At 56.1% G+C, this 12,313-nt stretch overlaps 1 protein-coding gene across 1 annotated transcript in view; it reads left to right on the top strand.

Moving 5' to 3' along the window:
- EFNB1 (ephrin B1) overlaps positions 1 to 12,085 on the top strand; it is a 43,774-nt gene extending 31,689 nt beyond the window's left edge. Inside the window, exons 3-5 of the mRNA XM_054641400.2 lie at positions 9,275 to 9,367; positions 10,300 to 10,428; positions 11,326 to 12,085. Coding sequence (XP_054497375.1) covers positions 9,275 to 9,367; positions 10,300 to 10,428; positions 11,326 to 11,714 — 611 coding nt within the window. The 3' untranslated portion in view covers positions 11,715 to 12,085. The remainder of the gene's footprint in view (positions 1 to 9,274; positions 9,368 to 10,299; positions 10,429 to 11,325) is intronic.
- The last annotated feature ends 228 nt before the right edge of the window (positions 12,086 to 12,313 follow it).

The following is a 12,313-nucleotide window of genomic DNA, read 5'->3' as shown; positions in this document are numbered from 1 at the left end:
CTGTCCCCATCCTCTCTGGAGCCTCACACTGACCCCCTCCACACCAGCTCCAGGCTTTCCTTAAAAGCATCTTTGCTCCTGGGGATGGATAAGGAAAGGTGATGCTTATTTCTAAAGCTTTCCATAATGAACAAGATGCAGCAGCATCTGCCTGCAGGTCTACACTGGAGACAGAGGCTGGGGGGGCATGAGGGACTCCAGCAGGACGTGGGCACCATCCCCAGGATGAAGTGCTGAGAGGGTGAAGGAGATGGGAATTTGGGAATTGTGTGTTTTATATCATGATGCGCTGTGGGTGTTTCCCTGCTTGCCTTTGGTGTCTTGGTGTGATTCCCTGTCCCCAGTGTCCTGTCCCCTCCCTTCAAAATACTTCCCATCGGAATAACCTCCCCCCTGCCTGGTGCCTGCACTCCTGGGATGTCGTGGGCAGCTCCAGCCCCACCATGGCTTATCCAGCCCTGCAGGTTCAGCTCCCTGCACCTCCCCTCCTAATTCACTCCAGCTCCTAATTGCGTTTGCTGCTCCTCTTTGAACTTGCTCCAGTTTTACTATCTCTGGTAATGAGGTGCCTGGATAGAGATCCATTAATCCCCATGTCCTGGCAGCAGGGTGACGTGAGGAGGAGCTCCTGGAGTGGCTCCCTGCTATCCCAGAGCTCTGGATCAGACAATCAAAGAATAGTGTGGGTTAGAAGGAACTGTTAAATGTCACCTAGTCCATCCCTAGAATGTCTCATCCCTGGAAGTGTTCAAGGCCAGGTTGGATAAGGCTTGGAGCAACCTGGTGTAGTGGAAGGTGTCCCTGCTCAATGCAGGGATGGAACTGGATGGACTCCCATAGTTCCCAGCTCCTTCTCTGGTTTTTGGGGCTGGTGGTGGTCCTGGCAGCCCCTTCTGTGTTCATTGGGGTGTAGAGACCCCAGGCAAACCTCGCTCAGCCTCAGGGTGCACTCCAGGCAGCTGTTTGCAGATGTGGTGGTGATGGTGCTGAGGTGTTCTTCCAGGTGTTCTTCCTCAGTGTCCAACCTGTCCCATGAGCCTCTTTAAAGCACAGAGCCCTTGTTTGATGACAACGCTGAAGGAAAAACAAGGTCCTAGTAGATGCTTCCTCATAAATCCGACACATTTGCTGTTTATTGTGAGTCCTTAAGCCCTTCAATCCATTTTTGGTGTAATAATGTCCGTAATCCAATCCAATGCTTTTTGGCAGCGGGATGCAGTGAGAGCGGATCTATTACCCTGAGTGTTGTGTTAAAGCCCTTGTCTTGCATTTCTGTTTTTAGATGCAATTAGTCTTAACCTGGCAAGAGTTATTTGTTGTAAACCATCGCTGCTGCTGCGATGTGGCTTCGTCCCCGCGCCACGCTCCGTCAGCGTTTTCCTGCAGCTCAGCATGAGGAAGGGGGTCACCTATACCCTGCCAGCTGCCAGGATCATCCTTCCTTGTCGGGAGCTTTTTTGGGACACGTTGCCATACTTGCTTTTCTGGCTGTGCTCCTCCAACTTCCGTTGGTTTGGGAAGCCTTCAGCCCATGCCAGTGCATGGGTGCAGAGCCGCTCGCACTTCTTCCTGCATTCCTTGGGATTTGATAATTCCCTCCCTGGTTCCTTGGGCTGGGGGCTGTGCCGGGGGGGCTTTGTCAGCCTGCCAGCTCTTTGCTGATGCCATTTGAATGTGGCCACTTTCATGTGCTCCTCATGCTCTTTCCCACAACTTGTTTGGTGGAGGGGAGTTGAAAGCCCAAGGGCCGTTTGATGCCATGATGGGAGCTGTGAACTTGTGCTGATAAAACTCCAATTAAGTGGCTTCCTCATTCTTCACCCAAAGGGGCCCGGCTTGCAACACACCCAGGCCAAGCAGAGCCGGCCTGGTGGCATCCATCTGGTTTTGGGGCTTTGCTCCTGCATCCCCATTCCCATCCCGCTGGGAGCCGCTGGCAGGGGATGGTGATGCCGCGTGGGAGCCGCTGGCCAGACACAAATGGCTCTAACGGTGTCCTGCTCCCGACTTCAAAGCCCGGGCCCTGGCCATGTCAAACCCAAATAATGGCCCTTAGACAACACGCGGTTCCTTGTCTTGCAGGCTTGTCTGAAGAGCGTGACCACAGTAAATGTGATTTTGTTGAGCCCTGTCCCTTAAGCCTCTGCCTCTTTTCTCTTCTCCTCCTCCCTCCTGACCTTTTCGGCTCAGCGCTGTCCCCGGACAGCCCCTGGCAGCTGATCTCATGGCTCAGCCTTTCATGGCCCTAATAGGGATGAAAAGCCCCCTCAGAAAGGGCCGGTGTCCCAGGCCCGGCCGGGAGGTAAATACCCCGTGCTTTGATCTACTCTGGGGCCAGGGGGCCCTGCCTGCCACAAACCCCTGCCCAGGGGTCCCTGCCTGCCATAACCACCCACCCAGGGGTCCCCATGCCCGCTCATCTCCCTGGCTGCTGGGCAGCCCAGCTCGGCCTACAGCCCTGGCACAGCTCTGGAGCTGGGCACTGGGTCCTGTCTGCCTGGGGAATTGGGCTGGCTGCATCCCGGGATGCTCTTCCCCAGGAGAAATGATTGGCAAGAGCATCTCTGTCATTGTCACGACCCCTTTAACATTGTCATGACCCATTAGGAGAAAACAAAACATGTTTAACATGCGACAATAGAGATGGCAGAGGTGGCATCTCCCCCTGCATCACCTGCCTGATCCTGCTCTGGTGTGGTGGGAGGCTTATGCCAAAGCAGGTTTTTTGGTGCATCCCATCTTCCCTTTCCTCACCCTGGCTCTTCCAGCCCCTGCTCCTCCTGCCATGTCTACAGCAAATCCCAGGGCATCTCCTGGAGCTGCAGCTGCATGGATTGTGGTGGACCTGGCTCTTCAGTGGTGGTCACCTCTGAGGACTTCCTCTGGGACACTGGAAGCGATTCAACTTGGCTGCTTTTGGATTAACCATTGAGTAGGAGACTCTTAAGGCAGAAAGAGTTTTCAGCTTGAGGAATTGAAACAATTCCTGGCATACTGGTGTGGCTGGGAAGCTGTGCATGGATAAGTGCAGGCAGCTCCTTCCTTGGCATATTTTTTTAGATAACCATAACCTCAAGACCCTCTCCCTGGGCTTTTCTCCTGGGATTCCTATTGCAGTCCACTGCTCCTGTAGTGCTGGGAAGAGGCTTGTTGGTGTTACTGCAGCTCTGAACTGGTGTGGAGGGGTCTGTAATGGTGAGTGCTGGGCGTGTGATGGTAGGTGCTGGGATGTGGTGGTGGATGCTGGTGATGGTGAGTGCTGTCTGTCAGACCAAGGGCTCACTGGGAGCTCCAGGAAGCACCATCACTCTGTCACTCTGTCAGCTTCTCTGTCCCTGATCACCTGAAGTTTTCTCTGAGCCCATGGGAGTGTGGATGGAGCCTGAGCTCAGGTGGGCAGCTGGCATCGGCCTTGCAGCTAGGGGATGGCACTGTCTATCTCCATCCTCTTCCCAAAGGATTTCTCAGTCATCTCCCAGAGGTTTTGCTACCTAACAGGAGAGATTTGCACCCTGTTAAAAGGCAGTAAGTGGTTTCCTCCCCTCCTGCTCCCAGCAGGGCCCACATATGACTCTGGCAGAGCCTCAGGTGGGGAATTATGTGGCACTTTCATCCTGACCTGTCTCCAGTTGCTTGGAGTGACCACAGAGACTGCACAAATCACCTTCCTCTCCCAATGATGTGCAGGACTGACCTGAAGAAAAAGGGTTTATTTAGGGCTGTGGTCCCTGAGCTGAGCAGGAAGCAGGATGGACACTGGGATTTTCCTCAGCTCTTCTACACAGACAGTGTTGATGATAAAGGGCTTGAGTGAGTCACCAAGCTGTGGTCCTGCAGCCAAGATGTGCTTTCCAGCCTGGATGAGGTTCCCTGCAATCCAGCAGTGACTCTTAATTATGATACTAATTAGAGCTGGTTATAATTTTCCACCAGAAAGCTGTTTTAATGGGAAATTAGCTCTTCACTTAAGCATTACTTGGTTAAAGTGTCTTTTTCCAGTGGATACTTCAGTGTTTGCCTGTTCTCCCTTTGCCCCAGGAAAGAGTGGGAGAGAGTGGAACTGTAGGTGGTGAGGATGAGTGTGGTGAGTGGTGTCCTCCCTTCTTCTAGCTGTAACTGTGTGTGTCCTCTGCTCTCTATAAGGAATGGGGCTAATTTAACCCTTTAATTTGATTTTGGGGGTGCTGACCCTGGCCAAGGAGAGTCAAACCCCATCCCACACAAGCCCCACATAATGCTTTTCATTTCTATTTCCAGCAGTGCATTTGAACTGGGGATTTTCCCACTGTGTTTGCTGGAGCAGGGAGTGTGGGGTGGGGTGTCCAGATTCCCAGTTGCTGCAGAGACAGGCTCCTCACCTGCCCTGCACAGCTGTGGGGATGGACACAGCAATCCCCATTGCTCCATGGCATGGCAGTGCCCTGATGGCAGGGAGGAGAGCAGAGGGGCCCTCCCGCGGTCAGCAGCGCCACTGGAGCAGCCCCCAGGCCCTTCTCTCTCCATGCCAGACCCTGGGGCAGCTCTGGAGCAGCTCTGGAGCTGGCAGGAGTGGCTGTGAAACCCAAGCCTTGCACCTCCTGCGCCGTGCGGGGACGGGACAGGGCCGGGCTGGCTCACGCAGGCATTTCAGGGGCTGCAGGGCCCCTTCCCGGCGCAGCTGCCTCGGAAAGGCTGGGAGAGGGCTGGGAGAGGGCTGGAAGGCGGCTGCCGGCCCCGCTGGCAGTGTGACAGCGTGGGGTGGGCTCCCTCCGCACAGCCCCTGCCCCGGCGCTGGCAGCGGCCCCAGCCGGAGTGCTGGAGCTCAGGAGAGGGGCTGGGGGATGTGTGCGGGGTGGGGGCTCGTGTCCCCACAGTGGGGCTGGCTAGGAAGTGACACTGACATTAATATTAATATTACCAATAATGGGATGCCCTGAGCCGGAGCTGCATGGCCCTGATGTCTGGGAGAAGCAGGAGGAAGGGGAGGAGGAGGAGGAGCAGAGGCTCTAACCAAGCTGTGCTCCCCGGCAGCCCCAGGGAGTTGGTGTGCAGTGGAGCAGGCGGGTGCCTCTGCTCGGTGACCTGGAAGTGGCTCCGTGTCCCCTGGGGTGCCAGTGCTGGTTGGGATGGGGGGGAAGGAGCTCAGTGCCCGTGGTGGTTTGGGCTCCAGTGCAGCACCTCTGTGTCGGTACTGAGGGGGTGTAAAACAGCTTGAAAGACCTGGAGAGGGGAGGTGGCAGGAGCTGGGATTTTATTTGAAGTGCAGCCTGCTCGTGGATTCCTGCAGGGATCTCTGACAGTGTCCGAGCACATCAGAGATGTGGGAGGCGCATCTCCAGGGTGACCTGTAGGGGCTTCACCTGTGCCAGGAGGGGCTTTCAGCCCCGGGGTGTCCAGGCTGGGCTCAGGCTGCTCTGCAAGCTGCCCCTTGCCCCCGTGGTCCTGGCAGGACCGGGGTCAGGCTGTGGGGCACTGGTGAGATGCTGCCACCGCTCCCAAAGTGATGGAAACACGAACCTCGTGCAGGTCTGGGGGTGAGGGGGTGCTGGGGATGGCGGCCGGGCTGCGGCCACGCCGTGCCTGGCTGGGGCTGGAGCAGGGCTGAGCTGCACAGATGGAAGAGTGATTAAGAGCAATAAAAGGAAAGAGACTTGGATTCGCTACAGTCTCAGCACATTAATTGTGCTTTGGGGCCCAAATCATAACGCAGCCCTGCTAGAGGGAATCCAGCAGAGAAACCAAACATCTCGCTCTGGCCAAGGCTGACCATTTAAGAGACCCTTGCCTTCATCTCTTGCCAGGTATTACTTCCAGCGTCTCCCATCTGCCAAAACCCGAGTTCTCCTTTGAAATATTTTTAGGGGAGGGAGAAAAGCTCTGGTGACACCGAGTGCTGGCGCTGAGGAGGCAGCAGGGACAGCACATGGCATTGCTGGCTTGGAGACGGGACCATGGGGTTGTTGGGGATCTCAGCCATCTGTCCCAGCTCCATGGTCTGTGTCACTGGGCTGGGTGGGCGTGTGGGATTCCAGGAGTGGAGGTCCTGCCTGGCTTCCATGGTGGCTGAGCATCTCCTCTAAATTGACAAGCAATTACATGGTTAATGGTATCACTGTTAAATCCTCATCACTCAGCAGCCCGGGGCTTAATGCTCCATTAGGGCAGAGGCATCTGATGGCTCTCTGGGCTGGGAGCAGCCTTTGGAAGTCAGCCTTTGGAAATCACTGACCAGAGGTTACTTTTGCTCTCCCAGTCTTACAGCCAACCTTTGAATCCATCCAAAATGGAATAAGGCAGGAAAATGCTCCTGTGTGCTCAGTGTTGCTGGGTCTGGCTGGACTGAGCGTTGCTGGTGTGGCATGGGGAGGTGACAGTGTTGTTTGAGACCTGCCATTTCCTATTCCATGGCTGTGCCCAGCTCCCTGCCTGGCTTCCTTTGTTGTGTCACAGCTCTGCCTCCTGCTGCTGCCCTGCAGCTGCCTCTCTGCAGCTCGGGGCTCTCCCAGCTCTCCTGCAGCCGTGCCTGTGGATTTAACACTTTCCTCTGTGGGTTGCTGACTCTGGATTCCATCGGCAGCTGAGGATTGGTGGTGTCACCACAGCTCACCCTAACCGTGGCAGTGAGTGGCACAGGTACCTGAGGAATCCATCAAGAGCCACCCAGATCCCGGTGTGGATCCTCTGGAGCTGGGCTGAGCTGAGCCTGGAGCCTTCTGCTGGAGCTTCTTCCACTGGGAAAGCAAGAAATGGAGCAGGAGGAGCAGCTCTTCATCGCTGAGCTTCACAGGGCATTGCACTGGAGGAGCCTTTCCCAATGGACCTGCTGCTCTCACATCACCCTGCCCTACATGTTCACATCCAACTCTCTGGACTCTGCACCATTTGGATGGATTTGGGGATTTTGGATTTTGACTTTTGGAAGCCCAACCAGCTGCATGGAGCATCCAGCTTCTCTCTGGCCCATTGTGGATTTACACAGAATGTGGAAGCTCATGTCCTTGGTTCCAGAGGCCATTCCAAGACCATCACTGTGGGTTTTACAAATGTTTTTCCCTTTTTTGTTCCCTCAAGCAACTGATTCATTTTTCCACGTGGTTCCCTCTCAAAGCTACTTTCTCCCTCATCACTTCCATGGCTAGAACAAGAAGAAACTTTGTGTCCAAGTGTGGGGTGGGAAGAGGGATGCTCAGCTGTGTCCCTTCGTCCATCCCTGTGGCTCCAGCTGCCATCCCTGTGGCTCCAGCTGCTCCCTCTGTCCTCTTTGGACCTTTAATATTTTTTGTTGTATGTGGATGGAATGTCTTCATAGTTATTTGGAGAAACTGCTGCCTTTGTGGAGTCTTCTGGTTTCCCCCACTTGAACCGCGCTTGCTTGTTACCACATTTTGTTACAATTAGTTAATTATTTATAAATCAGATCTCCTGAGGCCTCACAGGGACTGGTTTTTACAGACTGCTGCCTTCTCCCTCGATGGATGAGTCTCTTTGAGATGCAGCAACCCGTGGCATGGAGCTGGGAAGCTGGGAAACAATTCAAGGAGCTGCTTCAGGGCTGTGAGCTGGGATGTACCTGCTGATTTCACCCCCAAACCGGCACCTCCGGCCTGGGAGAACTGGGCTGCCGAGCCTTCTGCTGGAGTTCACTCCTGATGTGTTTTTATGGGGAGTCTGAGCTCAGGTCCATCCTGTTTGGATTCCAGAGAACTCGTGCAGGCTGTCAGGGGCGTTTCTCCACATTCCCAGGCATTTGCGTGGGGCTTGGTGCTGACAGTGCTGCTGTTGGAAGGGCTGCCAGCAGATCCCAGCTGGATGCACCATCCCAGCTGGATGCACCATCCCAGCTGGATGCACAGCTCCATCCCGGGAGCCGCTGGCAGGGGGGACCCCACTGTGGGAGAGGTGTTAACTCAGCAAATGGCCCAAGGACTTTCTGATTAGGAAAACATTTGCTGGAGTTTCAGGCAAGTGCCTTGATTGCACAGAGGTGTTTGGAAAGAGCTGATGGACTTGGAGCCTGCTTCCTGGAGGGATCTGGGTGTGCTTTCCAGTTTATCCCAGCGTGGAGGCTCATGGAGGCACCCAGCCTCCTGCTGGGTGCCTCATTGCTGTGTACTCCAGCCTCTTCCTGTCCCCTCACCAACACCCAGCAGGGTCCAATGGATTCATCCCAAATTTCTGTCAGTCACCTGCCTTCCCAGACCTGCTTTTTTGCAGGATGGAGGCAGGAATTGGGCTGCACAGGGAACCTGAAACCCTGGGGCTGAGCTTTGACTTGAGGCTCTGGGAAGTGTTGGCTGCGCTGTGCTGGCCAAGTCCTGCCTTGTGTCTGGAAAATTATCCCTGGACTCCATGATTCTCCATCACATTGCCTTCCCCAAGCTGTTGCTGAGCTCCTCCCAGGTTTCCCTGCTTCCCTGGGTGAATTGATCCCTGTGGTTAGATTTGGTGGAGCACTGGGATGCTTTGTGTCTGCCGTGATGGAGGGAGGTGATGGGGTGGGAACCATCCTGGTCCCTGGGCAGATCCAGCTCCATGCCAGGCACAGTGCCCACATCCAGGCCCCTGGTGGGGTCAGAAACCAGTTTTTTGAGTCTGTTTAGCAGAATCTGCCATTTAGGTGCTTAATCCTGAAATCCTTGTGTTTGGGTTTATTCTCTCTTGTGTCCCCCCTGCCCTGAGCCCTGCAGAGGGCTGGAGGATGGGGGAGGATGGGGGGAATCTTCCCTGTGCTCCCATGGGATCCAAGGGCTGAAAACTCCGTGCCGGCTCCAGCGAAAAGTTAATGTGAATTTAAGTGACTTCTGCCCTGCAATTAGAGCCCCCGGAGTCCGCTGGGGCTCTGAGTTTACATTCTTCACTGAGGCACAGGGTGTAATTAGAGATGTATAATTTAAACTGTGCATATGCAAGTGTTCCCATTCTGCACCAGGAGCAAAGGAAATTATCCAGGAATTAAAGGGGGAGGAGGGTGCAGGCATGGAGAATGGCTCACTTGTGTGGATGTGGCAGTGAGAGGAAGCTGCAGGGATCATGTCCTCACTGCTGCAGGCACATTTGGAAGGAGCAGGAGCTGGGAATTCGGAGGGCTCTGGATTGGGGTGTGAAGATGTGGCTGTAATGGGGAGTCAGGAGTGAATCCCTGGGGTAGGAGGTGCCAGGGGATAGCTGGGACCTGCTTGGCAGTGCCAGGGACATGAGGACCTGCACAGTAATGCCAGGGAACAGCAGAGAGCTGCCCAGCAGTGTCCTTCCAGCTCCTAGGAACCTGTCTAACGTTCCCTCTCTTTTCTTGCAGCCACTTCCAACGGCACTCTGGATGGCCTGGAGAACCGGGAAGGAGGGGTCTGCCAGACACGCTCCATGAAGATTGTCATGAAAGTGGGGCAGGGTGAGTCCTCCTGTTCCCTGGGGTCTCCTGCTGCCCCCTGAACCCTGCTCCTCTGGGGGATGTGGGAGTTCAAGATTCCAGGGAAACTGAGGCCAGGCCAGCTGCTCCTGGGAGCACTCTTGGGTTAGTTCAACAGAATTTCATTTTTAGGACCTTTCTTCCTGCCTTTTTTCTCTTGCCAACATGGCGCATGTGCGGAGCACTGGGATTGAAAGGGAGCGATTGTTCCTGGTTACCTCGTGGGCCATATCCCAGTGGGAAGTGAGCTCAGCACAGGACCCATGAGCCCCGCAAGTGTCTCAGGGGGCTGGCACAGGCAGTGCCCCTGTGACTTCCTGGGCATCCAAGGGGGGATTGTAGCTGGCCAGGCATCAGGGATTGAGCTTGGTGGCTCTCAGCTCTGGAGGCCACCAGGCTGTGGGGACTCTGGTGGCAGTGGGACAGCAGGGATATCACTATCTGACTCTTCTTCTGGAGTTCCTGCTCCCCACCACCTCCATCCCAAGCTGCTTCCCAGCCCCATTGATGCCTCGGCCTCATTTTAGCCCCGACTCGGATGCGCAGCTCCCGATTCTGCTTCTCATTATTGTGTTTGCACGTTGGGGCCAATATTTATAATAAACAGGCAAAGCTGTGCTGCAGCCTTGGCCTCCTGCCTGCCCTTCCCTTCCTTTCCTCCTGCTGCCCGAGCAAGAAACCTGTCCCAGCCCACGCACGGGAGCTCTGAAAACAGCAAACCAGGGAATTAGGGTGGGGACCTGCTTCCCACAAGCCCTGGAGCAGCTCAGCCTTGCTCTGCTGCTCTCGGCATCTCCCAGTGCTCCTGTGCCCCATGGGAGTGGCTGACAACTGGGGGCACTTCTTTAGGGGGGAACAAGCTGCTGCCTTCCAGGTTGGACCAAGGCTTCTCATCCATCTCTCCCCTTTCCCAGATCCCAACGCGGTGATCCCAGAGCAGCTGACGACGAGTCGGCCGAGCAAGGAGTCAGATGACACTGTGAAGGTCGTCACGCAGAGCCCACGCAGCAAGGTCCCGGCAGTGGAGGAGCCTGGCAAGCCAGGTGGGTATTCAGGGATCCCCAGGAGAGGGATGGGGCCAATGAAGCACCTCCAAGTTCAGCTTGTTGCATGGATTCCAGGGATACCAGACTCTCCGGATCTGGGAGCTGGATGGGTTTGCTTTAAGTGTTGTGCTCATCTCTGCTGTCCTGAGCCCAGGCTGCAGAGCAGCTTGGGTTTGTTTCCCCAGCTCCTGGCAGAGCTTGGCAGAGAAGTGCTGTTTCAGCACTCTTCCTCCTCCTCCTCCTCCTCCTCCCATGTGTTCTTCACAGCACATCTGAGAGGGCTTGGAGAAGGTGAGGTCCTTGGGTGTGAGAGCCCTTTGAAGGTAGTTTCCTGAGTTCCTGACCCCTCTGAGAGCAAAGTGGAATCAGATGAATCTGGGAAGTTTTTCTTTTCTTCCTGCCTGGATCAGCCTCTAAGCACTGCCCCTGTAGGGGGCTGCAGCTGCCCCGGCCCAGGGGTCAGTAATTGGAGACTGGGGGCTCTGGGTGTCAGAGTCCACATCCACCAGGGCATCCTGGTCTGGAATGGTGTCACCTGGACACAATCAACACTCTGCTCCATAAGCTGGGAGGTGGGAAGGGGAGCAGTGGTGCAGGATGGGGAACAGGGCATGTGGTGCCCCCTCTGTGGATGCCTGGGGCTCCTGCCTGCCCTGCCCAGTCCTTCCCAGGGATGTGTGGGTCTGACTGGGGTGGGAAGGTGGGGAGCAAGTGCTGTCCCCTTGGAGGTGAGGGGCTCCCCTCCTTGAGAGCATGGCAGGAGAATTTTGTGCTGAGTTTGGGGGGCAGAGAGGGGCTCCAATGAGCAACTCATCCTCCTGCTCCACAGGTGTGATGATGGACAGAGCACACACCTGGCTGCCTCTCTGACCCCCATCTCCCCTTGCCTTGCAGGCTCCGTCAACCAGGACGGCCAGGAGACCCAAGGTCCCAGCGATGGCTTCCTGAGCTCCAAGGTGGCCGTGTTCGCGGCCATCGGCGCCGGCTGCGTCATCTTCATCCTCATCATCATCTTCCTCGTCGTGCTCCTGATCAAGATCCGCAAGCGGCACCGGAAGCACACGCAGCAGCGAGCCGCAGCCTTGTCCCTCAGCACCTTGGCCAGCCCCAAATGCAGCGGGAACGCGGGCTCAGAGCCCAGCGACATCATCATCCCCTTACGGACTACAGAGAACAACTACTGCCCGCACTACGAGAAGGTGAGCGGGGACTACGGGCACCCCGTCTACATCGTGCAGGAGATGCCCCCGCAGAGCCCAGCCAACATTTACTACAAGGTGTGAGGAGCAGCCTGGGAACGGCCGATGCAGCAGCGCGGGAGCGCCGGGCGCAGGGCTGGCGCCGCAGGGAGGAAGCGAAACGTTCCCCCCCGCCCCGGCACGGCGCGGGCAGCGCCGGGAGCGGCGCCGGGGAGCGGAGGGCTCAACGCTCACGTGCTGATTCTCCCCTTTGTATTTAGTTTTGTAGTTCTCAGCTTTTGTAATCCCAAGACTCTGAGGGTGAGCCTTCAGCCTCCTCCTCTTCTTCTCCAGACTGTGGCCGGCCGTGGGGGGCGGGCGCCGTGCCTTTCTGTGCTCGGGACACCGCTGGCAAACCCGGAGACTCCACCTCCCCTTTGTGGTTTGGGATTTCCCCGCGTCACCCCTCCGGGCCTGTGGGAAGTGCCCGCCAGCACCGCAGGGTCCCGGAGCCTGGAGCAACGCCGGGGCCTCGGTCCCAGGAGCAGCGAGCGCACAGGGGGATGAGGAGGAGGAGGAGGATGCTTTGCCATGGTGCCAAGATGCAGACAGCTGTGCAGGGAGGAAGCTGGCAAACCCGATTTACTACTACTACTATTATTATTATTATAATAATTATTTTAATTTTTTTGTAACATTTTTAT

Source organism: Agelaius phoeniceus, chromosome 14 (assembly GCF_051311805.1).
Source record: "Agelaius phoeniceus isolate bAgePho1 chromosome 14, bAgePho1.hap1, whole genome shotgun sequence".
In the NCBI taxonomy this organism is placed as follows: Eukaryota; Metazoa; Chordata; class Aves; order Passeriformes; family Icteridae; genus Agelaius; species Agelaius phoeniceus.
Note: the sequence above shows the minus strand (reverse complement) of the source record. Positions and strands in the feature narration are given on the sequence as shown.